At 35.1% G+C, this 27,937-nt stretch overlaps 4 protein-coding genes and 1 non-coding gene across 15 annotated transcripts; 1 reads left to right on the plus strand and 4 right to left on the minus strand.

The window, feature by feature from the left end:
* Nucleotides 1-1,351: 1,351 nt before the first annotated feature.
* On the minus strand, nt 1,352-7,349 carry LOC136344831 (putative fatty acyl-CoA reductase CG5065). Of its 3 annotated transcripts, none has more exons than XM_066292668.1 (12): nt 7,331-7,349; nt 4,274-4,324; nt 3,824-3,936; nt 3,643-3,773; nt 3,435-3,592; nt 3,290-3,380; nt 3,074-3,226; nt 2,925-3,027; nt 2,673-2,865; nt 2,386-2,625; nt 2,060-2,329; nt 1,352-1,948 (listed from the first exon to the last, which is right to left on the minus strand). In XM_066292668.1, exons 3-12 carry the CDS (start codon nt 3,906-3,908, stop codon nt 1,861-1,863), a joined length of 1,512 nt encoding a protein of 503 aa, XP_066148765.1. In that variant the 5' UTR covers nt 3,909-3,936; nt 4,274-4,324; nt 7,331-7,349; the 3' UTR covers nt 1,352-1,860. The 3 variants fall into 3 exon arrangements, with proteins under 3 accessions (XP_066148765.1, XP_066148764.1, XP_066148763.1); XM_066292667.1 differs by lacking the exon at nt 7,331-7,349 and adding an exon at nt 4,377-4,533; XM_066292666.1 differs by lacking the exon at nt 7,331-7,349 and having other exon boundaries at nt 4,274-4,380.
* A 261-nt stretch (nt 7,350-7,610) lies between these two features.
* LOC136344830 (cytochrome P450 4C1-like) lies at nt 7,611-10,767 on the minus strand. 3 transcript variants are annotated; one of them, XM_066292663.1, is made up of 11 exons: nt 10,534-10,767; nt 9,662-9,862; nt 9,422-9,607; nt 9,299-9,365; nt 9,119-9,245; nt 8,998-9,061; nt 8,840-8,952; nt 8,278-8,346; nt 8,063-8,228; nt 7,833-8,012; nt 7,611-7,784 (listed from the first exon to the last, which is right to left on the minus strand). In XM_066292663.1, exons 1-11 carry the CDS (start codon nt 10,736-10,738, stop codon nt 7,624-7,626), a joined length of 1,539 nt encoding a protein of 512 aa, XP_066148760.1. In that variant the 5' UTR covers nt 10,739-10,767; the 3' UTR covers nt 7,611-7,623. The 3 variants fall into 3 exon arrangements, with proteins under 3 accessions (XP_066148760.1, XP_066148759.1, XP_066148762.1); XM_066292662.1 differs by having other exon boundaries at nt 9,299-9,377; XM_066292665.1 differs by lacking the exon at nt 10,534-10,767 and adding an exon at nt 10,038-10,393 and having other exon boundaries at nt 9,299-9,377; nt 9,662-9,989.
* A 1,584-nt stretch (nt 10,768-12,351) lies between these two features.
* LOC136344811 (mitochondrial fission process protein 1) lies at nt 12,352-13,394 on the minus strand. Its single transcript, XM_066292607.1, has 3 exons — nt 13,138-13,394; nt 12,949-13,076; nt 12,352-12,787 (listed from the first exon to the last, which is right to left on the minus strand). The coding sequence occupies exons 1-3, from the start codon at nt 13,190-13,192 to the stop codon at nt 12,503-12,505; spliced, it is 468 nt and encodes a 155-aa protein (XP_066148704.1). The 5' UTR covers nt 13,193-13,394; the 3' UTR covers nt 12,352-12,502.
* Nucleotides 13,395-13,475: 81 nt separating this feature from the next.
* On the plus strand, nt 13,476-13,547 carry TRNAP-CGG (transfer RNA proline (anticodon CGG)). Its single transcript has one exon. It is a non-coding gene; the product is annotated as a tRNA-Pro (tRNA).
* Nucleotides 13,548-13,819: 272 nt separating this feature from the next.
* LOC136344828 (uncharacterized transporter YutK-like) lies at nt 13,820-27,919 on the minus strand. Of its 7 annotated transcripts, none has more exons than XM_066292656.1 (13): nt 27,737-27,919; nt 19,658-19,737; nt 19,583-19,600; nt 16,087-16,285; nt 15,820-15,997; nt 15,606-15,759; nt 15,340-15,537; nt 15,123-15,284; nt 14,976-15,069; nt 14,764-14,923; nt 14,562-14,707; nt 14,316-14,497; nt 13,820-14,265 (listed from the first exon to the last, which is right to left on the minus strand). In XM_066292656.1, exons 2-13 carry the CDS (start codon nt 19,694-19,696, stop codon nt 14,032-14,034), a joined length of 1,764 nt encoding a protein of 587 aa, XP_066148753.1. In that variant the 5' UTR covers nt 19,697-19,737; nt 27,737-27,919; the 3' UTR covers nt 13,820-14,031. The 7 variants fall into 7 exon arrangements, with proteins under 7 accessions (XP_066148753.1, XP_066148754.1, XP_066148752.1 ...); XM_066292657.1 differs by lacking the exon at nt 27,737-27,919 and adding an exon at nt 26,786-26,932; XM_066292655.1 differs by lacking the exon at nt 27,737-27,919 and adding an exon at nt 25,049-25,379.
* Nucleotides 27,920-27,937: the final 18 nt, after the last annotated feature.

Here is a 27,937-nt window from a genome sequence, read left to right on the forward strand (position 1 = left end):
AATCTATGCCCCTGTTTAACGGTGAAATTGGATCAAGGTCGGCGTTGCAGCTATGGTTTACCGCTAGCGCCTCTACCAGGATTATGAAGTATTAGTAGTTTTTAGGGTAAGACCATCCTACTACTAGGCAACCAATCGTACAGTAATGAGGAATATTTGTATATAAGACTAAAACTACACTTGCATCACATATGTCCATAAAAGAAATCCATGAGTGTCAAGGTAGAGAAGATTGAAAAATTGGGCAACCCTGCGATGCGTGTTTCTACTTATTGGTTTTATTAGGTATATACGTGCATTTCTCCGAAGACATATGCATATGTGTGTTCCCAGAAAGGAAAGAAAAGAAAAGAATATTTACACTACTTTTAGCGGAAAAGCCGTTTCCACACATGAACGCGCAAATACGTTCTCATTTGAAGCTTCCCACCATTGGTATCCATGGCAATACCATTGGGGAGATTCTGGACGAAGATCTGGTAAAAAGAAAATTTAAAGAGGGAAGGGAGTACAAAATAAATGAACTAATGCCTGTCTACGGTTTTCATATTCTTTTCCTTTCCATCCTTTTTAAGGAAATATGAGTATATTTCGTATAAATAGAAACACATGTCGCCGGTTATCCACAATCTTTCCCTTCCACTTGATATCTCATGGAATTTTGAGTGAATATCGTCACAACTTCCCTCAAATTCTTTGATGACTTTACGCTGATAAAACGGAGATAAATGACTTGTTATAATTCTTGCTGCAAACGTGATTGCCAAATAATAAATACATTCAATAATTCGTCGGATATCGGGGGTATTTTTATATCAAGGAGTCGAGGTGACTCGTAAAAGTATTGGCAACATTGGTTGGAGAATGCAGGCGTGTAGAGCCCGAACTCGACTACGCAGTGCGCTAATCTGAATTAATTAAATGTATGATCAATATTTTGCGACAATTGTCATTTTGAGGGCAATTGTTTAAGATCACTAACGAATAGCCACATGTACCTGGGAATAATGCAATAATTATTTGGACTTGCAATTATTGAATTGGTGATGCAGTTATTCAAATGCAATTAGCTGATGTCTGGAACAAAAACAAATCTATGTTTAAGCTGTTTTTTATATTTTTTTCTTAAAATAATTATTTAAATCAAAAGTAATAATAAATATGAATATTATGAGATGTTTCAGGACACTTGCACCTTTTTTTCCTAAGTGGTTTGAAAAATATGTAGACCACACGAAGAAATCTTGATTAGATGGCGAAGGATATAATTTTTTTTAAAGTAATGAATTCATTCGATTGGATGTAACTGTAGAACTATTATTGTGGAGTGATTGAATGAATTAATAACACATTTTTTTAATTAAAATAAAACTACAGAGATAATACAAAGTTTACATATTTAAAAAAATACGAAGTTGGTTTTGACTAGGCAGGTATCTATTGAATACACACTTAGTCAAAGTTAAATTTCTAGACTATATATATTCATTAGTTGATTTTTTTAACCTTTAGGTTTTGACACATCTTAATCTTAAATATTAAAATAAGAAAATAACATAATTTAATTTATAAAATTAGGAATTATAAAAAATTTAACAAATAGATAAAAAAATAACAATGTTCGACTAGTATTTAGATACAACATTGCAGACTCTTCAAGATTTGTCTGTTAATAACAATACAATCACATATATGATGACAGTAGAGTGATTACATGAAGAAGCCTTGATAAGATGGTGACTGATTGTTTTTGTATAATACTAACGAACTAATTTAATTATATGTAATTGTATACTTCTTATTGATTTACGATTGAATTAAATAAAATATATTTTACATAATAACTGATATACAGGTACATCATTGAAGACTCTTCATCATTTGTCTTGTTAATATTAACGCAATCACGTATGGGATAAATTGTAGTACTTTCTGGAACCAATACAACCTAAAATAGAATTAGTTAGTTAAACATAAATTTACATTAAAGATAAGTATAAAATGGGTATTTAGGTACCGTGCCAAGGTAGCATAAATACACCTATTAAATATTGTTCACCTATTAAGCTTCGTCCTTGCTCTCGGAAGACTGGTCATCTCATCTTTCAAGACATAAATTCTGACTCCTTTCAGGAACACTCCTACATAATCCTCCCACTCAAAACCACTTCCTAAACTGAAATCAACAGGAAATCTCTCGCTATCCTCCATGGTATGAACTGCTTGAATTAAAGATCTATACGAAGCTGAACTAAAAACCCATTCATGGACCGCAAAGAAACTCCCTGCTTCCAATGCTTGGTTAACTTTCCTCGAGAATTTTAACATCCTGAAATTGCATCATTTAGATTTATTGTGTTTATTTTATATTATTAACGAACTTACATGGGCTTCTTTCCTACACAGACTAACGATAAATCCAACAAAGCCGATGGTATATTATGGCATAAAGTGGCGTAAATGCAATGCAGAAACCTTCGGGTAGTGTAGGTAAACCCCGGATACCATGTGACGTATTTACTGGGATACTTATGGCTTTGTTTGTGAGTGTATTCGCCAAACTCTTTCCATGTAACTGGGTTTAAAGATCCACTGGTGCAGTTGTATACTTGAAGATCACCTGACCTACCTCAGGTGTTATTTCTCCCATGGTGATTTGAGCGGGTACTCACTTGTGTGTTACAACATGCCAGGCAGCTGTTATGAGAGTGTTGACTACAATATCAACTGGGACCAAGTCCATTTGGCAATTTTCATCTGCGATTATGGATCGGATTGTGCCTCTTCCGCATTCCATCATAATACCGGTGATTCCACTGAAATTGTCCACCCAGCCTGGAGAAGGCTCTTTCCAAGCTGGAGTAACTAGGAATTGAATGGGGAGTTTGAGGTTTCAATGGTAGTCAAGGTATTAGAGTACTGACTTATTGATGGACGTACAATGGCAGTGGGGATATTTCCGGAATTTTCTTGAACCAGTTGTTCTGCCAGGGCTTTGGTGAACGTGTAGGTATTTGGGTGTTTCCCCTAAAATTTATAAAATTTTATATGAAAAAAAAGTGGTAAAACTCACAATTAAACGTGGCGATAAGGCCTCAACGATGTCTTCAGGGAGGTTTTGAACTATGTTCAAGACCGCATGGGCGTCATAAGTGGGTGTATAGACTCTCTCTTCTACCACTCGTTTATCTGAGTTGGAGAAGGCAGTAGATACATGAATGCAGCTCTACATTCAAATTAATTGACTAAAATGTGCTCTTGTCATTTACTATTTGCTTTAGCTACTCACTTTCAACTTTTTCATTTTCCGGCATAGGTTGAGGACCCTCTTCGTCCCTAACGTATTCAAATCTACAGCAGTTTTTAGATTCTCATTAAACCTGAAATTATTTATTGCAGATGATTTGGTGCTCTTACAGCATTAATGAACTTACTTTACTGTGGCGGCTGAATGGAACACTATGTTAATATTTTCAATGAGAAATTGCCGATCTCCATCGGAGAGCCCCAAGTTGGGCTGCCCAACATCCCCAGAGATAAGTTTGATTTTTTCAAAAACATCCGGAGTTTTCTCCCTCAGTTTATTGAATACCTAGGGGTCCAATAAAGCTATCTGCGTCACGGACTTGGAATGGGACTTACCGAATTTTTAAGCAAATCGTTTAGCCTTTGCTCCACAGCCACTCCCCTTTTTGGTCTTATTAAAACAAAGATTGCGTCCAATTTTTGACATGACCGGAGCAGCTTTTCCACAAGGGCCTTGCCGACAAATCCTAAAAAACTGGCATTAAAGTGGACGAAAATAAATAGTTTTTAAGCTTACCTGTGGCACCTGTTATGAATACTTTTGTATGAGAGTAAAAGTCGGAAATGGAGGGAGAATAATTCGATTTATGGTGGTCTCCCATAATTAGGGGTCGAGAACTGTATCAAAATCTGAAAGAAGTGCAATGTGTTTGACAATTGCGGTTTAAATCCTTTGAAATTAGTGAGGAGTTCATACAGGTGCAATTAAATTAAAAAAAGAACTAGAAATGAAAGATATATGTAAAATAAGAAAATTAGAAATAAAAAGTATACAGATAAAAGAAAATTTAAACAAAAAAAATAGAATAATTATAAGTCCAAATTAGCAACAAAAGTTAGTTAATATGTCCGTTATCGCGTAAATAAAGCATCACAGGGGGATAATATTTATCAAAGGATGGGACAGATATGAGCATTAAATCAATATCTTCCTCGAATTTCCTGTTTAATTTTATATAATACCTACCTCATTTCAGTTAGCAACAGTGGAGTAACAAAGTCGATCTGCTACTGTGTTCTGCAAGATCAAAACGAATCAGCTACAAAATTACACAGGTCAACAAAATTACCTTTTTAACAACAATTTCTCTTAATTTTTTGACGATCGCTTACGATTAAATTAATATATGAGTATATATATATATATTTATATAATTTCTATAATTATTATTTATGACGTTTAATTGGACTGAAATGTGATGCCTCTAAACCTGGTCGATATCTTCGTGGCACTTCAAATTATGGAAAAAAGAAGAATTCTATGAACGGTATGAGACGTGAGAAAATTTGGATTTCACTGTGAAAGTCTGCGATGGGCGCGACTCCCTAATCTTATCAAGAAATTAGATTTCTGTAATGGGGCTCCTTTCCAATTTTCACAAAACTCATGTCGGCCAGTGTTATTCGTCCATGACTCAGTTGTGGCAATTTCAATGGGCCGAAAAATTCGCGATTAAGCCTGCTGAATAAAATTAACTTACAATTGTTTTAATCGATTAACTGGTACCCACGCGGTCGTAGGTACTCGCCCAAGCATCGTAAGTCGCAGTTTCTGCCTTAAAAACATATTCGTGTTTAACATGCGAACTGCTTTCCCAGAATAGTTTGCAGTTAGAATCATGAAAATCAATAGTCAATTAGTTGACCAAGTTGGAAAGTAGCTGTTCGCTGCTTCGCTGAAAGTGTCTCTTTATCTGTATGAAGCGAGAAACTTCGGGAATTGTCTATTAGGAAATTCGCTGACGTAGAAAGTAGCTCTGAATACCTGGTATACCAGGAAAAAGTGTCAACCCTGAATGTCTTTTTTGTTGTTGTTTAAAAAATAACATTTTCTGATTAATCTTCGTTCTATTTGAATGGTAAAGTTAACAGACATAACTGTCGTTACTGCAGTGAGGTGAATCCTCATTTGTTCCGAGAGACCCATACTCAACAACCTCAAAAATTGAACGTTTGGGCAGGGACTTTGGGTGATTACATTGATTAGTTGGACCATTTTTCATTCCAGGAAACTTAAATGGAGAAAACTGTTTGCAACTTCTACAAAACGCCATGTTTCCCCGGATAACTGACATATTTCACCAAGACCCGCTTCTTAGAACAAAAATTAGTTTTTCCACAAGATGGAGCGCGTCCACACTACGCTGCTACTGTCCGACAATTTCTAGATGAAGATTTCACTGGAAGATGGATTGGCAAGGACGGTCCAGAGGAGTGGACCTCAGTTCCCTGGATATTTTCAAACGGGGACATTTGAAGAACGAAATCTATAACACAATCCAATTCCTTCGAGGAATTGTCAAAGAGCGCAAGTCGATAACATTAGAAATGTTATATAATGTGCGACGTCGTTTTGAGGATTAGCTGTAGATTCGCATGGAAGTCAATGCAGGTCACTTTCAACATTCCGTGCCATAAAATAAATAAAATATCAGTAAAAGTGGTTAAAATCGAGTTTTTGTTTAATTTCTACAAGACTGACGTACAAAAATTAAAAAAAAAAACAAATTTTATCGTGTTAAGAATAAATTTACCTTTCAAACGAAGTACCACAAAACCCTTCTTCCAGTTGAAAAACTTCGAAGAGGTGGTTCGCAGTAGTAAAGGGATGAAATTTCAAAAATAACTTTTTCGTCGAATGATGTAGCCCTCTCATCAAAGTTAACGTGTTTTACCGTTTTTTTACAAACTGACGAAAATATATACCGTGTGGACTCTTTTCCTTGAGACACCATGTATATTTTTTTCGTCTAGATACCTGAGATTTTCTACCTCACGGATCTTTTAAATAATTACCTACGCCACTGTTTTGCCTGACCTAGACTACCCTGAACTAACATTGGTCTTCATTCAACGCTCACGGGAGTGTTCATTAAAGAAGAATTGTTTCCTTCATCTCTCTTGACCCAGATCTTTTATGAGGCATTCGCCCGATTTTTCGCAGGATTTTCAACCAACTTTTAATGCCTCAGGTTATCGCGTAGTTACTCTTACGTTTTATTCGAGCATAGTTCGAATTATTCGATTATGTATTAGAGCATAGCACAGTCCTCCTCCTTTCAGCTCTTGCGCTCTATATTCAATTTCTGCCCTTCTATTGGTTTTATCGCTGCCTGAATTGCTAAAGCGTGTAGATAAAATAATGTTATTCATTCGTTATCGGTTTGAACTCAATGCTTTAATTTGAAATAGGCAAGAGGGTCGGTGAATTTGTTTTAAGCTTCGGCGGTACCACCTGCACATTATACAGAGAGGGACTTTTGCAAATTACAATTTTACTCCAATTTCCGTCAATGAGAATACCACTAAATAAATGTGTAAATAAATGAAAAACGAATAGTTTTTGTTTCGTTGTCGAACTTTTGCGTTACTGACCGTTTCGTAACAAAAAAAGAAAAGAACAAGAAAAAAAGAAACAAAAAAGAGAAAATTAAGAAGAAAAAGAGTAAGAGAAAAAAGATGCGGTTAAATTGGTCTTGTACAAACGTTACTACGGGGTGCACGTCTCAATAAACGATTGGAAAGGAAAGAAATGATCAGGGGTACACCACCCTATGGTTGTGGAGGGTGAATCTAAATGCCATCAAAATTTTGACGAAATATTTCCCAAATTATGAAAGCTATTAAAAGCAAATGAGGGGAAAACAAGTGAAACTTTAACGCCCTACATGTCACAAACCGTTAATTTAGTACGTACAAGATAAACCTGTTGCGAACGGCAATAAATTTCACAAATATTTTAGATGTAGATAGGAAAATTTCAATTACTGCAACAATTTATTTCCGTTTCATGTATATTCTGATCGAGTTTGCAATAAAAGAAAAAGGAATATGAGAACGGATTCATTCAAATTCTTGCACTAAGTTCTAAACTCAATTAAGTAAGCAACTAGAAGTGAGTTTCAAAAGTTTCTCTTTTACCGATAATTTTAATTCTTGAAGCCGGAACCATCAAACTTATCCCGAAACTCGCTCATACTTCTCTGCTTCCAATTATTTAATTGCATTTAAAATTCGCCCTTACCTGTAGTATAAATACACATATTACTGGATCGAATTGCTACATTTTCTAATAACTTTTACGCGAACGAAAGCAAAATTTCAACTGATTTTGTATGAGAGAGAAGTGGGCCGTTTGGTGAAAGTAGGAAGATCGGTGCATATTCATATAGGAAGTCCCACATTGCAGGGGAATGGTGCATAAAATGCATCTGCAAGCATTAGAGATTCAGTGATGTCGCTCGATTCTTCTTTGCGATGTGACAAAAATGAAACATAACACGATTCAAACTATGGTTTATTACTACACATTCGCAATTACCTCAACTCAAAAGAGACTTTATACCCATGCCGTGGCCTCAGCACCAGGTTGGTCTTCAACTCAATCGCCTCAACGCTCTGATAGGAGGTGAACACTCTGTATTTCCTCAATACGTTAGCCAGGACGGTTTTCATAGCCATAATCGCGTACTTCATTCCTACGTTTAAATCTGCAATTACTGAGTCATCAGCATCTCAAGCCTTACCGATGCAATTTCGAGGTCCGTATGAAAATGGAACGAAGGCACCTGGTGGTCTCTTGGCTATTTCTTCTGGTAGAAATCGGTCGGGATCGAATTTGTAAGGATCTGGATAGTATTTCTCGTTCCTGTGCAGGTTGAGGACTCCGAAGACTATGGAGCAGCCTTTGAGGATTGTGCAGATACCTGTGATATCATTAATCACGATTCTAAAGAACAGGGGATGAAAACTGTACCGAGATCAATGTCTTGTTCTGCGGTTCTCACGAAGAACCCTCCTACCGGGAATAATCGTAGTGTTTCTTTTATGACTCTCTCTAATAGTTTAAGCTGGGGCAAGTGCGTTAGGTTGATGCTTTCGGTTGGTCCTACTACCTCCAGGATTTCATTCAGAACTTCATTCTGTAAGACAATGCATTAGATAATGATTACCTGTGTCCAAGGAATTAACCTGAATATTTTGGTGAAGGCCCATCATTGTTAAGACAAAGCAGTCGGTAGAGGCACTAGTGTCCGTTCCCTGTGATAGATCGAGCTTTTATCGAAATAATATAAGGACTAACTAAAATTTGTGTCTTTAACTGATTTCAAGATTCCTGTACGCGTTCGCAGCATCCTAACATTGATACTTTTACTACTGAAATTCCCATTTGCCACCACAGTGCTAATGTGATAAAGGATATTTAACGCCACTTGATCCGAATCGTGTTGCCATCTTAAAGACATGTATTAGAAGAAGATGGTTATATGTTTCGCATCAGCTAAGATTGGCTTGAGTCATAGGTTAATAAAAACAGTGGGAGCAAAAGAGAATTTGGTCAGACAAAATTAGAAAATTTCTTCAATTTTCAGTGATTGATGTGGAATGTTTTTATTGATCATTTCTATATTTTTGGAAGCTTTTGTTTATACTTTTTTCAATTATCAATTCGGAAGGTATTCAGGAGTAAAGGAATAAAGTCCATGGTATCTTGTTTGATAAAATTGGTTGATTATCCACCATCATAACTTACTGCGGTCATTATAGTCATTGTTTCATCCATTAGCTCTTCGTCTGTAAATTTCAATCCCCCCTCTTCGTTTATATCCATGAGCAAATCCAGAAAAGCCTGCCTTTTCCTGAAAGCTATTTTTTCGATTTTTATGGAGTTGGACTTTTCATGATACTAACCTGGATCATATTCTAATTCATCTGGGGATTTCATGGCCCGAATCGTTCTTTTCTTATGAAGAATCTATTGAAATAAGCATTAGATTTACATTTGAATTCGTTTTTTTTTTTCAGAAAATACCTTATGAGCCAGGGAGCGAATTTCCTTGGTAAAAGCATAAAAGTCCCTTCCCATTTGGGAATGCTTGAAAATGAATTCACTATGATAAATTATATTGAAAATTCTGGTCATGATGATCTCAAGTAATCTATAAACAAGTTGAACTATCAGAGAACTTAGTCATAATAATGGTGCTTGTACCTGTCTAATAGCTCTGCTATTTTGCAATCAGTTGTCTGAGCATTTAGTTGAACACCCATTGCTGTCTCTAAAAAAATACCTGACCATGGTTTTACCGCTTGTAGCGTTATAAGTGCTTTATACCAGTAATAATGTCCAAAGTGCAGGCAGACATAATTTTAAGCACGTCAATTTCCCCCTTTCCAACACTCTTTTCTAGAACTCGAACAAGAATCTCCGATTGTTGTACGAAAACTTCCACAAATCCATCCAGGATCTTTTGATTGAAAGTCGGGATTATTAGCTTCCGATGTTTCCTCCAATGTGGTACTAAAATTAGCTCTTTAAGATCGAAAAGTCACTTTTCAAGCTCTGGATTAATACCTGACAATGCAGTGAAAAGACCCTGTCCAAGAATTGGAGATGCCATACTGTAAAGGTTCTCTTTTTTGAGGGCATGGGGACTTGTAAGTAAAAGCTCGAAGTACTTAGCGTCTGAGACTGCGTAGAACATTCTGTTTGCGAACCAGACTCTGAAGATGGGAGGATATTGGGCGAACATGTTAGTTATTTCTCCAAAAATGTCTGAAAAGTAAGAGAAAATTATGAACGTTGTCTTTCTCACGTAGGGATCCCAGGGAGAGGACAGTCATGCCTCCCTTAAGGCGGCGAGTCTAATGGAAATGCAGCTGAGCGATCCAGTTGAGCAATCCTGTTGAGCAATATTATAGCTTTCGCAAGAGTTCTAGCCTGAACTAACCCGTTTCTTGTGACAACGGATTAGATTGCTGGTGGTGACCATTTGGAAACGTACATGGGTAGATTAGTTACAAGAAGCTGTTTGGAGAGTATCTCACCCATTGGAGCCCCATAATTCTTCAACATTTGATGCATAATATTGATTTCTTCTTCTCTAGTTAGTCCAGGTTCTCTAAACTTTTGATAAATCATTCGAACCAGAATAAGAATCTCCGAAATTCCCGAACATCTCTGTTTGACTTTTCTCAATTTATTCAACATTCTGGAATGTCTTCAGGGCTAATTTTGATCCCAAATATTTCAGTTCAGAGCGGTTTGGATGTGTTGAATATAAGCAACTAGTCATGTAAGCCAACCATTTTCTGTTGCACGTTTGATATTACCTAGGTGTCTTATCATAATTTAAGGTGACTTAAAGAAGCTGTGTTCTAGTAGTGATAAACGTAAATATTGAGTATATGGAAATATGATGTATGTTGAAGTTGTCCGAAACTTACCATAAGGATTCCCCATGAAATGAAGGGCAGATCCGATGAAGGGTAAAGCCAAAGGTCCTGAAAGTTTCATTGACTCTCTGTATAATCTCCTTCTCTTCCATAATACCCCTAAACAGTACACAGTTACCGTACTTAGGAGAAGATATATTAGGAAGTTAGATACCATCGAACTTCCCATTAAGTCTTGAAATATGAACCCCAACATGTCTGAGTTTTTAGATATGATCGTACCAAGTTCTCTTAGCAGTAGTTACTAAATACAATCACTTTATTTTTTATTTTCGCAAATATAAGTGGTAATCTAGGACAATGCATCCATTTTAGTCTTTAATGGTTATAGCAGGTCACCTTCATGACTTGTTACACAACCACCACTATTCTTCTAGGTTGACACTGAATGTGAACATTACTTTGGTTTTTGCGAAAGGGTCATTGGTCAATTGTTCTTGGGTGATGCCAGACGATTATATGATTTTTATGGAATTTGCATTGTGAAATAACAGCGACGATGGAAAAATTCGTCCAAATTTACGTTTTATTTGCTGAAAATACGATATTAAATAACAAATTTCTCTTTATTTGAGGAAGAAGTTTCAAAGGCAAGAAATAGTTTTCGAGAACACCGAGGTTGATCTGATGAAATGTTTAATTTAGTAGTGTATCTTCTAATTGAGTATTGTTCAATTATCTTTCTTTTCCCATGCAGAATCAGTTTCCAAAGACAACTTTTCCCCTGCTTTTTGTAAAAATAGGTATCTTTAATGCGATATTATGGCAAACAAATTTTAGATAAAACTGCCAAGTGATATGATAAAATGCAACCATTAACATACCACTATATTGAATCTAATCTCGTGGCACGTTGGCTCAAAGTATTCTTCCGTCTAAATAACGAGTTGTACTCCGAAATGAATAATATTCTAGTATGGGTAAGAATCTAAGGTAATAAGAGTAAGAACGAAGATAGAGACTTATTTCTTCATCCACATATTTCCCTCGTTTCTTCTGAATTGCAGGCAGTTTATTGAATATTTATGAAGTCATTCAAACAAACAGTCAAAACAGTTTGAAACGGGTTTTTAAGCAATAGAAGCAAAGAAGTAAATGGAGAACAGAATTGTGATAGAGTACACGGGGGTGCAACGCATATGCGCCATTGTCGATTTATGGTGACTCCTGAAATGATTACAGAAGCCAGAAGTTTCCATATTAGGGTGTCTGATGTGGTATAGGCTACTTTCAATATATGGTGTGATTCATTAATGTTAATCTGGAATTATAAAATCAATGAAGCAGTTTCTTGACAACATGGTGATAAAAAATATATTTGTTTAAAACCCTGTATTGTTGGTTTCATAGAACTGTGGACCCATGTAACTAAAGTTAATCAATAATATTACATACATAGTATATGATTTTTCATTTACCTCATATATACGTTCATGTTCTGTATCTGCTAAAAAGTACAGAGTAGCTGTTCCAATCTGATAATAAAGAAAGTACTGAAGATAGAGGCTCGTTTTTTTTTATCGATACATCTCCCTCTATATTTTTTGAATTATAAGTAATATATTGAGCATCTACGAAGGTCCCAATGTCATTAGTCTTGTTAGGTTGAGTGTTCAAAACGAACTTTGTGGCAATCGAAGCGAAGAAGTAAATGAACAAAATGGAAATACATTATTTGGAAATGTGAAACTGACGAGCTCTTGTAAACTGATAGCGGAAAGGAAGAGTGGTATTATTAATAGAGAGGAAGGGCGGAGCGAATTGACTGAACCTTATATGTAGAATAATGTTTTATTTTTAACTACAAAACATGAATATAACAAAGTGTAGAGCTGAATATAAACAGGCGAAAATGACTGAAAAAATAGCTAGTAGCTGTAAAATTGTTTATTATTGCAAGCATTTTACAACTATTTTTTAATCGCAAAAAACAATAATAACTATTATAAAATATCGTTTACTATTTTGGTTGAAACTTGCGTAAGCTTTCATCTAATATATAATCTACAAACCTATCTATAGGTTTAATAATAAACGGTATAGTAGTGAGTCCTATGACAGTAACAAGCCATGTTCTGGAACTGGTTGGCAAAGACTTCCTTTTTTGCAATAAATAGTACGAAAAGGCGCAAACTCGATTAATGGCGAATCCTGGAATGGCTACTGAAGCCAGAAGTTGCCATATTAAGGTGTCGGTTGTGGTGTAGGCTACTTTCGATTTGTGGTTTAATTCATTTATATTTGCCTGGAATAATAAAAACGAATTAGAATAGTTCCTTGATAATATGGCGGAGAAATGTTTTATGTCTTCAGAACCTTGTATTGCTGGTTGCCTGGAACAATGGACGATATACAACTGAAGTCAATCAATAATATTACGAACACAATTTATAATTTCTTATTTACCTTGTAAGATTTCACACTTTTATGTCCTGTATCTGCTAATACATACAGAGTGGCAATTCCGTAGGTTACATTGACCCACTTTGTGCCTATAATCGATCTGAACGCTTCACCTACTTCATTCGCGTAACCTTAAATCGTATTCAAAGGTAATTCTAGGGCCAATTTTCTAATCATAGCAGCTGTACGTACCCAAATATCTCACTGGAGTGTCCCTGTATAAGTCTACTGTTTTATTTTCATTCATTTCTCTTGGATTCGTGCGAAATTGCTAAATAAAACGGTTTGGTTTGATTCAGAGTGTATCGTTATAGAAGAAAACCACGAGGGGATCACAAAAAGTACCTGCTGATCTCTACTTGTGAGGTTAGGTGACAGTGTCATGAGCATGATTTTAATAAATTAGTATGTTAAGAAAGACGTAGGGTGGAGTGTATAAACAAATTATTAAAGATATAACTATAATAAATAATAAAATTTTTTATTCTGAATTGAATGCTTAAGTACAATCAGACCTATTCGCTTTTAACGGCCTGTTGGTCTAGGGGTATGATTCTCGCTTCGGGTGCGAGAGGTCCCGGGTTCAAATCCCGGACAGGCCCGTTTGATACTTTTTTTATTTTCTTTTTTTACATTAAAATTTTGTTTTAATGAATTAGATGTTTTCTTAAGTTGTGAAATTAAATTTATATTTTTGTTACTATTAAATATGATACAATTAAGGGCGTTATTGTTAATTTATTGCCTATGAGAGCGGGAAAATTTTGGTCACCATTCTGTCAATAAAAGAGTTATGAAATTTAAGTCTTGAGGTTATTTGGTGCTGTAGAAACCCTGAGATTTCGGGTTCAGTCTAGAATCAATTAGAAAAAGGTTGTATAACGAAGTATATATTTCTGATAATAAATTATAATTACAAAGGCAGTACATGCAGATAGGTCCTAAATGACAACATAGTTATATAATGCATTATACGGTCATAATTTTGTTCACATATTCAATAGTCAAATAAGTGGTACATTCGTTATTAATCTGTGCTTCATCCAGGCAAGATTCTATAAGAACTAGTACTTAATCTAATCTTGTCTAATTCCTTTCACCGTCGTCAAATTGAAGAGCATCATCGGTTATGAGAATTCCAGCTATACAGGCTGTCATAAAGCACACTAATGCCCCACCCACAAAAGCCCTGAAGATCAGCCTGCTAACGTTTTCCTTCTTCTCTGGAACTAAAGCAGCCATGGTGGAAACTAGGATTCCAATTGAGCCAGGATTGGAAAAACCGCAAATTGCATACGTTGCTATTACTCTTCCTCTTGCCTATAATATGGTTTTTAGACGAATGAGGGAAAAAAGGAAAGTGTGCATACTGATAACTCCATTTCCTTTAACTTGGAGAAAGCCACAAATTCGTTAACCATAGTTTTGATCCCTATGAGCTGGGCCACTCTTTCACATTCGTGCCATTCTACTCCCATGATCCAAGCTATTGGGATGAACACTTTACCTGCTATAAGCTCCAAAGTCCACATATTGGCATCGTCAGTAAAACCTTTTGAAGGCAATCACGTAGGTAAAATATTTAACTGATCGGCAAGCCTAGGCAGTTCACTTACCCAGCAGAATTCCAAGCCACGACAGCACTCCATTAATTACATACACGAAAGCAAGGGTGGCTGTTACTCCCGATATAATGGCTGCAATCAAATGAAAAGCATCTGTAGCCCCCTTACTGGCTGCGTCGATCGCTGACGTATATTCTCTGCAAAATTACACTTTCCGGCACTCTCCTTAAAGCTGTTAGAGAGAGATTCATACACTTCCACCATGTGCACGTGCTCCTTCTTAATCTTAACTTCCTCTACTTCAGGATAGAGCAGCTTGCTAAAGCATAGAGCCGAAGGAGATGACATAATACTGGCAGTAACTAGATCTTGAGCCCTTGCTCCGTAGATTATGTAGGCGGCAAATGTCGATCCTGATGATTTTACAGATAAGTGAAACTTTATGGTTTTTGGAAGATGTCGTACCAGACACGCAGGCAAATCCTGCTAACATCATAGAATGCAACTCTGAGTCTGTCAGGTGTTTCAGGTAGGGTCTAAGCATCATTGGCCCTTCAGACTAAGAGATAGGAGTAGACGATTAAGCTGATTATGAATTTTTAAAATAATTACCATTCCAACGAAGGCCATTGCTACACTATTAACACTTTCACATATTGTCGTTCCCATAAAATACTGCAAGCACTCTCCCAGCATATTGATGAACCTCTGCATGAGACCATAGTAGTAGAGAAGGTTTACTACAAAGCCCACCAAGAATATTACTGATAAGGCCTAACAATGGGAAGGTTTATGTAGTTGTTGGAGTTTTGAGTAAGATTAAACGGACCCTAAAGGCGAAGACTTTTTCTTCATTCACAAGGAGTGGTCCATAAGTGAATGCAGCGGCCTCGGCTCCATAATCCAGGAAGGTGTTAACATGGTTGGAGAATGTTTCTAATACATTTCTGCCCAGTTCCCACCTAATTGTGAGGAAGCCGATGGAGAATTGAAGGATGATACCCCAAGCGACTGTGTGCCAAGGTACCTAAAGGGGTGAAGTAATAAGGAACCAATGTTGCAATGAGGTTCTAAATAATATTGAAAATTCCTTACATGCTTATGATTTGCTGAAATTAGAAATCCAAAGATTAGGAACACCGATAGCCCTATTAATGGTCTCAGTCTTTTTTTGCTATCTGATGTATCAAACCATAGATAAATCAAAGTAGCGGCGAGCAAGCACGCGTAGAACAAAAGTGATCCATATCTGGAAAATATTGGCAATTTTGCGATTGATGAAATTTGATTTAAATACAAAAATGTGTACTTAATTTTCCCGAGGAGAGCCTTTCCTGGCTTCCAAGCGTGTGCATTAATCACTGGAAACCCATAAGGCTTTAGCAGATAATAGTAAAATAAGGACCAAACGTAAATCAAATATAATATTATCAGGAGGCCGTAACCCTGCGCTGTGGTCTTGTTGAAAGCATACCAGCTTAAGTCATCTACAAATTGAAATAGTGTGTTTTTATATAAATAAAAATACAAGTAATAACAAAAAAGATATAATATTTGCTTGCAATGGTAGTCCTACTTGTATGGTTAATAAAATACACGGTGGCTCCAATGGTGTAACCAGTAATAATTAAGAATATCAGAACATATATCACAAATTTTCTTATTTGGGGCTGCAAGTAAATCCTCTCTGGAATGAACCTCGTGAAAGTTTTTGATTTCCGTGTCTCATTTTCGTTCTTGTTTAAATCGATTCTGTGATGAGAATCTTCCGTTTCCTGAAAAATTTATGATATTCTATTTTTTATGCAAATTAGGCGTTCTTCGAATTTAGACTTTAAGGTGACATTTCTATCAATATTGAATGTGTTCAATTTAAAAGCTTTATTAAGAGTTTGTTGCCTATGATAAGTAAAATTTTTGGTCACCATTCTGTCAGCAAGAAAGTTGTGCCAAATTTCTGTTAAGGTTAGAAAATTACTTTTATTTATAATCATTTTTAACTAAACTTATGATAGTTAAAGAATCTTATGGTAAGATTATTACCTATAATTTTCATTTCATTATCTTCATCAGAAAGAAAGTTATGTGAAAAAATATCCAAACGATAAGACTCCTTTGGAGGGTCATATCTCAGTAACGGTATTGTTTCTCAGAACTTTTTTTAAAACTATTTTTAGTTATACTTTTAAACCCATAAATTTTCTATACATTTTTTCAAACACCCTACTTTTTTTGTTTCTTTTTAACACTTTTTGTGTTTTTTATTACTAGATACCTTGCACTTAAAGGTTTTACGAATAATTTAATTTATTGTGAATAAAATAATGTTTCGATGTACCTTTTACAGCTGAATAAACAATAATGATAAAAATTACAAGTGTAGCACAAACGCACCGTAGTCCATCCTCTTGTTTGTTGTTGTCAGAATCTCATTTCCAGTGATTCATTTCTTGTTTCTGTAATTTCGGCGAGCGTATATTTAAGCAAGTTAGTTTCCGTTAAAATGGTTACTTTAGCCCATGAGGGTTGCAGACAAGAAGATATTGTACGGAGATTGTATATCTATCAATTGATTCTTTTTCGTGTAATAAAACGATGCGATGAGACTGTAGATTACAAAAATCGCAAGGACGTAAAAGATGTACAATGCGTAAAAGATGTACAATTTGAGATTGCATTTTTTTGCGAAATCGTTCACATACGAAAACCATTCACATACTTACGGCTCCATATCTGAAAGGCGAATTATTTATTACTAGACAAATCAACATAAGTGTTAAAACAGTAATAAGAAGACTAAAGGAAACGAATTTAACTCCCAAACAGTCTGCTAGAGTCCCCGAGCTTAGGCCACGTAACAAGATCAGGTGGTTACAATTTGCAAAATCTTTTGCTGGTTGGCATGACTAGAGATCTAAGATCAATGAGGAAAAATCCTTTTTAGAGAGGAAACAAGAATATAATTATGGAAGTCAGATGGACCTAATTAAGCATACGAAGATATTGAGAACGGTTGGCAGAATGTAATCTCGGGTAAAACATTACCTTTGATGGTGGTTCCATTAAGCCTTGGGAAGACATTAGCTGGGAGAGCCGCGGGGACCTTATTGAGGTAAATTTCAGAACGAATGCTGACTAGTACATTCACAATATCCTTCTAGAGTATGTTTTGCTTTATTTAGGCTTTATTGGATAAGATAACGTTGCGCTATTGCATGATAATACCCGCGTCCATGCCGCAAGAACAGTGACCCAGTACCTCGAGGCTGTCGGGATTGAGGCATTACAGTAGAGCCATCTTCGAATCCTGATGCTAATCTCATAAAACATCCATGGAACATCCCGAAGTAGTAGATTCATGGTGATATATTTATATAAGAAATTAACTCTCTCTCGAGATATCGCCTCTTAAAGTCTAATTTTTCAAAATGTTTTGCACAATAGATATATTTGTATATAAGTATGTTACCACGAATCGATATGTATTTGACCAAAGAATATGCGGTTAAGCGTTGGACCCCTCGTTCAGAGATACCCTGCATGCAAGCACGAGATTTAGCTCCTATCTAAATTGCAGCTTTAGGAATTGCTGCACAGGAAGAATGGAATCGCATTTCGCATGAAACTATCAAAGGTCTTCTGCGAAGCACGTCTAAGAGAATGCAAGCTATCGCTCGAACTAGAGGAGGAGATTTCCTTATCTTAGAATATTATTATACAGGGTGTCTGGAAATAACGTAGAAATATTTTGAGAGGTGATTCTAGAGATGAAAATAATGACAAAGTTTTTGTAAACGTACCCCTAAAATTGTTGATTCAGCGGACTAGAACCTCTTAAAGGGAGAACTTCAAAGATGGTTTCGCCGCCATATCTTCGAAATGATTTGCGTTACAATTATGAAATTCGCTACACTTTAATAAATTCGAATGGGAAAACTTTGTTAAGGTTAATAATTGCAGATTTTAGTCAGGAGCGTCATATACAGGGGGTTTCCCACATAAATATTTCCCTAGCTTTTTTAATTATGACATTTAAAAATGTTTTAAATCGAACTTCTGAATTTCAAGGATTTTTAAGCGAAAAAGGCATTTTATCTCATTAGGATGGATGGATTTCCTGAAAAAATAGTTTTCATAAACTTATGCACGATTACGTGGATACTGAAATGAATCTTAATAAGTATAATAGGCATCCTTTGCGATAAAAATATGTCTTTTATTTGCCAGCAATAACGTGACTAAGATTATTAAGAATTTATCATTTATTCACAACAAATGTTGATAATGGCCTCCGTTTATTTCAAAGCATCCTTTAATAATTCGTTTCGAAAATATTGCGAAAGAACTATCATCAGAGTTCTCCCTTTAGGGGGTCTAGCCCTTTTAAAATGCAAGTTTTGGGGTATGTTTCCAAGAACTTAAAAAAAATTATTTTAATGTCTAGAATCACCTTTTAAAATGTCTCGACGTAATTTCCGAACACCCCGTACTGTCGTTATCGTTACTCTCTTTAATTAAATCTTAAAACCGAAATCAGGATGATTTATTAAATTCTCTACGAGTTTATTGTAAAGCTTCGGCTTTTAATTTGTTTTTCCAATGAAATTTTTTTCCAAAAAAAAACAAAAAATGCCAAAGGAAACAAAAAAATAATGACTTAAAATAAAATAAACAACATTTTTGTATGCGAGTGTATTCGGTCGACATACCGGCGTTATGATACCTCTAAGGTTTTTATTACTGTATAATTTTATTCGCATAATATCGGCAACAAATACACAAATTAAGGTGTTTTGGATTTACTATTAGAGATAAGGATAATGACGTAAATAATAATTCGGTAATTGCTTAGTATTTGTGTAACATAAGATAATCAAAAGAGAAGTGTACTTAATATGAATTGAGTATCTAAGATATTTTTTTCTTTTTGATTTAGACACGGAAGTTATCATTCAAAATCGTACTATTTTTATACAAGTTTTCAAGTGATCTCCATTGACGAGCTCCCCTACTGAAGTTCAAAATCATTAATCACATTCAACTCGATGAACAATAAAGACACTGATACTTACCGAATCCGATAGTACCATCTACTAAAGGAACTAGTAAGAACAATTTTTTCGGTTAATTAACCTAGACTTACTAACCTTAATGATATTGTGTGTCGAGTTGTTGTTGCTTTCCATAATTCCGTTCTAAGGAATTTTTTCTAACTCATATCGCTGACCTGAAAAAAAATATTGTTCTTATCAAGAATTCGGTACCGATATATTTAAATGGTAGGAACTACATGCATATACTGAGGAGCTAAAAAAATCTCGGTCAATCCCAAAGGTTTTTACAGCAACTGGATGGCTTTAAGGTCATTAATGTATAAAAGTCGCTACAGAAGGCCCTTTTAAAATATTTGATGTGTTTTTGCTATTTCGAACCTCTCTCTCATACGTCCATTTTTGACTCAGGATTAGATCATCATAATCAAGAAGTATACACCGAGGTTTCGACACAAAATGCATTAACGCCTTTAACGTACATAGGTCGTTACAGACAGTAGTTTGAAATTTTTCATGAAAAAAGAAATAGTTTGCTTTTTTTCAGGGGAGGGGAAGGAGTGGTAAAGAAGGCTTTAGTTTAATACAGAAATAACAAACTTATGAAGTTTCATTACTATCCAACAAACCAAGGAAGTTTATTTTTGCATACATTTTTGTATTTTGTATACCGAGTGTATTTTTAAAAACTTGCCACCCTCCAGACTTCTAGAAGTGCAACTAAAGTTAAAAATATCACGGTAAGTCGACTTTAGAATGGAGGGTGAACAGGGAGAATGAAAAACCATCGATCGACAATATTGCAGGGGTGGAAATCCTTTCGTTTTTACCAATAGAAAAACATGGGGCAAGTGACACATCGTTTTGAAAGTCTTCAAATTTTCTAAAAAAACCTTCCCAATTTTTTTTTAAATTCAAATTTCGTTGAAGAAATGGGTTATTTTGTGAAATTATGAAAAGAAGGAACAAAAACGGACGCCCAATACTGGGTGGTAATTAATTCTATTTCCAAGATGGTGCCTTGGCGCACTGTGCTTTTTCGGTTCGACAGTTTCCTGAGAATAATTTTCCTGATAGGTGAATTGCCAGAAGAATTACCATCGAGTGACCAACTAGACCTCCCGATTTCACGCCTCTCCACCTTTTTTCTTTGAGAATTTGAGGATTAATGTACAGGATTTTCAAGTATGACATCGAAAACTTTTACCACCTTGTCATAACCTTTCACAACAGCCGTTTGAAAAAGTGCAATTAGAGTTTGAAGATCGTTTGCATTACTGCATAGAGAATAATGCAACGCATTTCGAACATCCCTAAAAAAAATTAAAATTAATTATAAAAATTAATTAAACAAATTGGTACTGTTGCTTATACAATTTGAATACCTTTTATACCGATGTGTCACTCGATCCATGTGTCCTATTTAAAAAAACGAAGGGTATGTTACCTTTGTGGTATTCATGATTGGGGGTGAGAACTTTATTTATTTTTCGTCTCCCTCATCCCTTCTATGGTTGAAGCGTCTCTGCACTTTTACCTTTAGCTCACACTTCTGAAAATCGAGGGGCGGCAAGTTTTAAAAAATACCCCTTGTATGTTTTATATTCGATTTCTTCGTATTTTTTGGGTCAACTTGGACAATTGTACGAAATATCCCATGAAATTTAATCAACTTTCCATAGCTACCCGTCGAAGACTATAAGACCGCTTCACAATCTATGACCAAAGGCGCGTGGAGGTTTTATTCTTCGCAAAAAGCTCATTATTGGTTAAATTTAATTTAAGTTTTAAGTATACTCAATTTTCCCCCTTTATCTTGCTTAATATAAACTTTAATTTATAACAGCAGGGTTTCATTTTCAATCGGGTACGACATCGATCTTATAGATGGTTTGTATGGGACAAACTCTCATATCAATCAATAATTTACCTCCGAACGATACATTCCATTATTGATCAATGCGAAATAAAATAGTGTACTCGTATATCGTACATTCATGGTGAGTGTTTGTCGATGATTAATGGGGGGATCTCGAAAACTGGCAGAGTTAGAAAGCAGCTTAACCGCAGCAAGAACTGTTTCCTTTTTAGGAAAATTAAAGGCTTTCTTGATATTTTTATACCGCCAGTTTTCAAAATGAAGTCTATTTTTTCGGAATGAATATCCAATTTTCACTCATTTAGTCATAGAAGCAGTTAGAACAACTTATTTTTATGAGTAACGACCGCTAAGACAATTTTTTTTAATGCAAATATTGTGTCTTTTTATATTTCTGGATTTTGAAAATATAAATTTTTTTTCTTGTACTAAAAATGGTACTCTTTTTCACTTACAGGTAACACAAAGTTTTCAGCTGTCAAAAAAAATTCTATTTCAAGCAAAAACTTTTAATTTGGGGCTAGTACGGCCCTGTACATGTTTGGCTTTGGTGCTCAACTGAGTTTTCGAAAGGATTGGTTATCAAATGGACCATCCAAGGCGGCCACAAAATTCAAGATACATTAGCTAAGCTATAGAAAAAGCACCAAATCAAAAATTTGTCAAATTCCATGAAAAATTCTTTTTAAAAAACGATAAAATTTATTTATTAAATTTTGATGTATTAGACGGCTATTATTCAAAGTGCGGCAACATTTAAAGGGGTCATTTAAGTAGTGGCCAATCTTCAAGGACTGATTCTTTTAGTGATTTGAAAACAAAAAGTAATTATAAACACAGGTCCGGCAATGCCTCGTTTTCAAGATACAGGATGTTATTTTTTTTTTAATAGTTATATAGGGTGCCTCTAAAAGGTTTGTACGAAATTCGTCCACAGAGTCCTGAGGAGAAAACATGACGTTTTTACCCGGTTTACCTTAGTTCAAAAGTGAAGGGTTGTAAAATTGCAGGTGAAAATTCAAAAAAGAAAAAAAAATTACTTCCTTTGTAATGGTACCATCTAAACAAAATCACGTATCAAGGAGTTTTTAGGAGCGAGAAATCAGAATCCATTGCATTTTCGATGCACATTTTGAAAAGCACCGTCAGCGTTAGGTGAACTCTGTTTAAAAGGGCATAACTTTTTTAACACCCGGTATAAATTTAATTTATCGTCTTTCCTACATGTTTTAAGAAAAAAAAATATCTTGGTACAAGTTTCTACGGATATTCGATTTTGAGATATTTGAAATTTAAAGTTCGCTGCATGTCATGAGAAATAATTTTTCATGATGATTTAAAGTACATTTGTATAATACAGTAAGATAAATAATAAAAAACTGGTATAGTCTAATAAAAATATTAATATTTAAAAAAATGATAAAAATTGAAAATTTATTGAATAAATATGCACTTTAAAGCTATTTTTCAAAACATGTAGCGAACTTTAAACTTGAAATATCTCAGAAAGAAACGTCCAGAGGGACTTGTACCCACATATCTTTCTTTCATAGACAATGTAGGAAGACACAAATTTTGACATAAATAAATTTTATACCGAGTGATAAAATAGTTATGTGCCATTAAAAAGAGTTCTCCTAGCGCTGGCAGCGCCGTCTGCCATGTGTGTCGAAAATGTAAACGGGTTCTGGTTTCTCATTTCTAAAAATCTGGTGATGCAACATTTTACTCATATTGTAACTGAAATAATATATATTTTTATTTTCACTTTGACGTCCTGTGTTTTCAAAAGCATCCATTTTTGGACTAAGGTAAATTGGGTTAAATCGTCATGTTTTCGCCTCAGAAGTTTCTTGTAGAATTTTGTAGAAATCTTTTAGAAGTACCCCGCCTTATTCTGTAGTCATTTGCATTTCATTCCTCCTCATCCTGTTCTTCAAAAACGCATGGCGTCGTGCATAAGTGTCGCCCTTATGTTGTTCAGCGACAAGGGACAAGATAGAGCAGCCCTTAATTATTGGAATCACATCGTTCTTCCTCATAATTTTCTGTGAGCAGGGGTGCTGTAAGTGCGACTATCGTAAATTAGTTTTGTAGAAAGTATTTTTCTGAATCTGATGATGTATGACAAGTTAATATTAGAACAATTTTAAACTGAAAAAATTTAAAATGTCTATTTCTTTGAATACTGATACGTCGGCTTGAATATTACAAAGAAGATTTTTCTTTTGCATTTAACAATGTATTTATCCCTAGTTTACGTAAAATGTTATTGCCCCTTCTCGTCGGGTACCATATGAACGCCAGGCTCCAGGCATGTTTGGACAATAGGATGAGATGAACTGAAATGCAGATGATCACAGGATAATGCAGATGGCCCCATGACGATATAGATGGTTACATAACTCGTAATGTGCAAATTTACCACTCAACATATATATTGTTCAAATTTTTCAATTTTTCTTAGTTAAAAATTGCTTTAACATTAGCTTGTCGTCCATTATGAAATTAAAAAACATATTGTCTATCAAAAAATGTAAAAAAAGAGTTTTATTTGAATTCCTGAAGTTGATACCCGAAGAAGGATAAGTTAAATTTAAAAAAAATCTTGACGTTATTTGGTAGTCAGAAAAATATCACTTTATTTGGTTTTTAATTAATCAAAATTCGTTCGTAGATAACTGAGTTACAGCTTCGCCCGTTTTTTTGAGACATCCTGTATTAAAAATTCTCCTAAGTAACAAAAAGATGCAAACTAATATGACGGCAAAACTTAGTAACAGTTTTTAATGTAGAATAAATGAATAATTTTAAGCTAGAAATTTTTTTGTCTCCTTTTGCCAATGGCGTACACAGGAATAACGCCGGAAACCTAAGAAAAATCGAACAAGAAAAACACTGTTAAATCTACACTTGAACAAATGGTACTCATTTTTTGAGTAAAAAAACAAACGTTTATCAATAATTATCACGAAATTTATAATAGCCGATGAAAATGCCCTTCAACCTCAATGCCGGCATTAGCTGTTCTCAATGTTGCGGAACAGGTTGAACTATTCCCGGCGTACATCTTATCTGATATCGATTCGTTCTATCTGATTCCTTCTATAAACGAAGGACTTTAGATGCCCTCAAAGGGAAAAATCTAACGGATTCGAATCCGGCGACCTGAGCGGCCATGAACGTGCGTAATGCGAAAAAATATAAATGTTTAAAAAAAGTCAGCGGCGCATAAATAACGATAATAACCATAAGTAAAACCGTCGAATTTCAACAAAATCGGCCATGGATTATTAAAACTTTTACGAAAACGCGATTTTTTAAGAAAACTTAAATACCCTGTGTCCTGGAAACGAACGACCTATCTTTATACAATTGTTTCGTCTTAGAATCACCCAGAGAAACAACCCTTAAAGTTGGTCACGTACTTAAATCCCACTCCGTATAAATAACTATTAGTTCACTAGTGTTTAAAAAAATTATTTTCTGCTGGTCGCCTATTAATGCGGCTGATTAATATATTTACCGAAAATCGACCGTTAATGACGCTCTTTCACGCACAATTTTTCAAAAACTGCTTATGTACATTTATGGGTTATTTTATTTACCTTAAGTCCACTAATTTCTAATAATTAAAAATACGTTACATTTAAGATTTAATGCAAATTAAATTTTCCACAAAGCTCATGACTTAAATTTGTTTATTCACTTGCTGGTTCACTTGTTGAAACGAGACTTAAGTAAAACTGCACCGATTTATAAACAGCAATCTAAATCAACTGGTGCGCGGACCTAATGCGAAGAAGTTCTTGACGAAGTGACCTCGCCCATAACAGTTTACACGAGGTCCCCGAAGCGAAATTGAACTGCTTTAATTAAAACAATTTTAATTCGTTTAATATCTGCGTGCGGTTATTCTAAAATGTATTAAAAATCCTTTCCAAATACAGTACTTTGTTAAATGGGTTTTACCGAGGGATTGAAAGGCAAGTAAATATGGCCGAAAACCAGTTACGACTGTATTAATTAATATACGTATTGGATTAGATAAATTTAACTTCATTTTATGTGCGAATCACGATTTCTATTGTAGTAAGCAACACAAGTACCGATCAAAATCATTTTTCGAAGAAATTTTGATACTCGAATGATTTCAAGTATAATCCACGTACAGAGTGGTTCAACGAAAAGCACGTGCCTATTTTGCACATATATTTAAAATTGAATACGAAAATGCGCGTACACACAGATTTCCTTTTCACGCGGGAAGTTTTTGATGCGCAATCGTAAAAAACGTCATTCTGCGCATCAACAACTTTCCCTTACGATAACAAAATAGCTGAAATGGCGACTGCGCAGAACCACAGATCACACTTGTGCGTTCGCGGCTTTTACTTAGCGCTTTCCCCCTCGAGCACAAAGTTAACGAACCTATACACGATTTTTTTTTAACAGACGAAAATCACGATGCATATTCCTAGGCGGACCACAGTGTATCACATGAAACATTACACAGCCTGAAAGACTGTAATAAAGGATACGAGATTAGAAGTATATTAACCAATTGTTTCTAAAGCTGATTCATTAATAAAAGTATTGCGCAGCTTGATATAGAAAAGCTAATTGATTAACGCATAATGGGAAAAGGCACGGTAAACAAGATTGTACGTATTAGGTGTATTGTCCTTACGGATGTGTAATAGAAACGTTACGATGATAATGAACCTAAATGATAATGAAAGCTGGCAGTAAGTTTGTTACAAAAGAGAAAATACTAAAATGGTTACAAAGAGATTGCGCCCGCTAGTGTTCGACCATGAGGATCATCTCGGTAACCATAGGAGGTACGAGTTGGGTTAATTTGACGCAAAGTTGCGCAATTCAAGAATAAAAAAAAATTAATTCGTAAACCATGGGAGAAACCGAAATTTTGGAAAAAATATTACATTATTTCCGGATCGCATTTGACAAGCTGATCCAAAACGATTTCCATTTCATCACTGCAATTTTGCCTCTTCTACCACGTGGCGAAGCCACATTTAAAATCCGACGTTTCGATTTCCTCACAACCTTCGTCACTTTTGGCTCGCATTATGGGCGTCTTTTCCATTTTTGAATTAACCTCCTTCTCTTGGATAGGATGATGTATCACATGTTGAGGTTCAGTTTAATCAAAAATCCCGTTTTTCAAGTTTTTGGGTAAAGGCAAACAAGGATTTATCAAAGAATGTGCGCAAAATTACGATATACGTAGGTTTGTTGGTAAATAAAGGGTGATCATTAAAAAAGATATTCCAGTAAGCGTCGAATGTCAGAGGCATGTCTTGGATAAATTCATTTCTTACCTGCTGTCGGTTGGATCTCTGATGGTAAATAGCAAATGGCTTAATCAACGCCCTACGTTGACGGTTCACCGTCTACTGCCAGTTTTTTTTTTTTAATGATTCACCTGTTACAATTCATTAGCTCAAATTTGCACTTGATTTAAGTTCCTACGCTAGATTGCATCGAAACGCTTCTGCTATGCGCACATGTTATTTAAACACCAACCGGTGTGTATAGTGAGAACAGTACATAAAGTTCTCATAGCATGGACTAACTGTTGTAATGTGTCCATTCGAGCGGGATTCGTCATTTCACTTTAACTGTGCACGTTCAAACAAGTGCAAAAAAAAAAATTAAAAAATAGAGAGATTTCATATGTATTTTTGCTTTTGAGTTCGAAGAGCACTGGAATCTTGACGGGTTTCGGAGAATAGAGCAAACGGAATAAATTATAAATATGGTGTGAAATACGAAGTTTATCCAGAAGAGCGCTAGAAATGAATTAAAACAGGCTATAAATTAAATGAGGGCGGGAAATGGAGATATGTCACACGAACTTTCCCAACCTGTAGTGGGGTTAGTAATGATAAAATTATGCATGTGGTGCAAATATTCAACTATCTATTTTCCGCAATTACGAGCAACTATATCTGAACGAAAATATGAAATTTTATCTAAATTATTCTCAAGTAAGTTGATATTTGTTTTCATGACCGTGAATCGCATTATTTTCATCCAAAGTGATTAAAACGGTAATTATGTTAATTTATATGAATTAATTAATACTAGGAGTTAAGTGATCAATGCAATTAACTGATTAATTAATTCGTGCAAATGAGTATAATATATGCATAGGTTCCTATAATGATGATGAGTATTTCGCAAGTAATTGAAGTAACTGATTAGATTTCAAGAATGCGTCTCAAAGTGAGTTCCTTAAACATTTAAAACGTATCACGAAATTAATTTACCTGCTGTTTGTTTTTAAATCCCCATATTTCCTAACAAGTGAAGAAAAATACGAGCTGATTTCTTGTTTAATACTTAAGGTTTTCTTCGAAATTGTAAAACAAAACTAGATATCTGTAGCAAACGTAGCTAATTTTTAAGTTTAATATACAAATTCAACTAATTTTACGCGGCTAACACACAAATCGAACTGATAAAGTTCA

The sequence above is a fragment of the Euwallacea fornicatus genome, chromosome 18 (assembly GCF_040115645.1).
Source record: "Euwallacea fornicatus isolate EFF26 chromosome 18, ASM4011564v1, whole genome shotgun sequence".
Lineage (NCBI taxonomy): Eukaryota > Metazoa > Arthropoda > Insecta > Coleoptera > Curculionidae > Euwallacea > Euwallacea fornicatus.

Bases quoted from the DNA above. Each gene is read 5' to 3' on its own strand.
- LOC136344828 (XM_066292656.1), bottom strand. From the start codon at position 19,696: ATGGAAAGCAACAACAACTCGACACACAATATCATTAAG. The intron at 15,070-15,122 runs GTAATTATTTTA...CCTATCTCTTAG, and splicing joins CAATGGCCTTCGTTGGAATG to TCTGAAGGGCCAATGATGCT. The intron at 14,924-14,975 runs GTACGACATCTT...TAAAATCATCAG, and splicing joins AGGATTTGCCTGCGTGTCTG to GATCGACATTTGCCGCCTAC.
- LOC136344831 (XM_066292668.1), bottom strand. From the start codon at position 3,908: ATGGGAGACCACCATAAATCGAATTATTCTCCCTCCATTTCCGACTTT. The intron at 3,774-3,823 runs GTAAGCTTAAAA...CCAGTTTTTTAG, and splicing joins ATTCATAACAGGTGCCACAG to GATTTGTCGGCAAGGCCCTT. The intron at 3,028-3,073 runs GTGAGTTTTACC...TATAAATTTTAG, and splicing joins CCTTATCGCCACGTTTAATT to GGGAAACACCCAAATACCTA.
- LOC136344811 (XM_066292607.1), bottom strand. From the start codon at position 13,192: ATGAATGAAAATAAAACAGTAGACTTATACAGGGACACTCCAGTGAGA. The intron at 13,077-13,137 runs GTACGTACAGCT...ATACGATTTAAG, and splicing joins CACTCCAGTGAGATATTTGG to GTTACGCGAATGAAGTAGGT. The intron at 12,788-12,948 runs GTAAATAAGAAA...TTATTATTCCAG, and splicing joins AAAGTGTGAAATCTTACAAG to GCAAATATAAATGAATTAAA.
- LOC136344830 (XM_066292662.1), bottom strand. From the start codon at position 10,738: ATGTTGGGGTTCATATTTCAAGACTTAATGGGAAGTTCGATGGTATCT. The intron at 9,863-10,533 runs GTAAGTTTCGGA...CTTACTTTTCAG, and splicing joins TTTCATGGGGAATCCTTATG to ACATTTTTGGAGAAATAACT. The intron at 9,246-9,298 runs GTACAAGCACCA...ACTTGTTTATAG, and splicing joins ATAGCAGAGCTATTAGACAG to ATTACTTGAGATCATCATGA.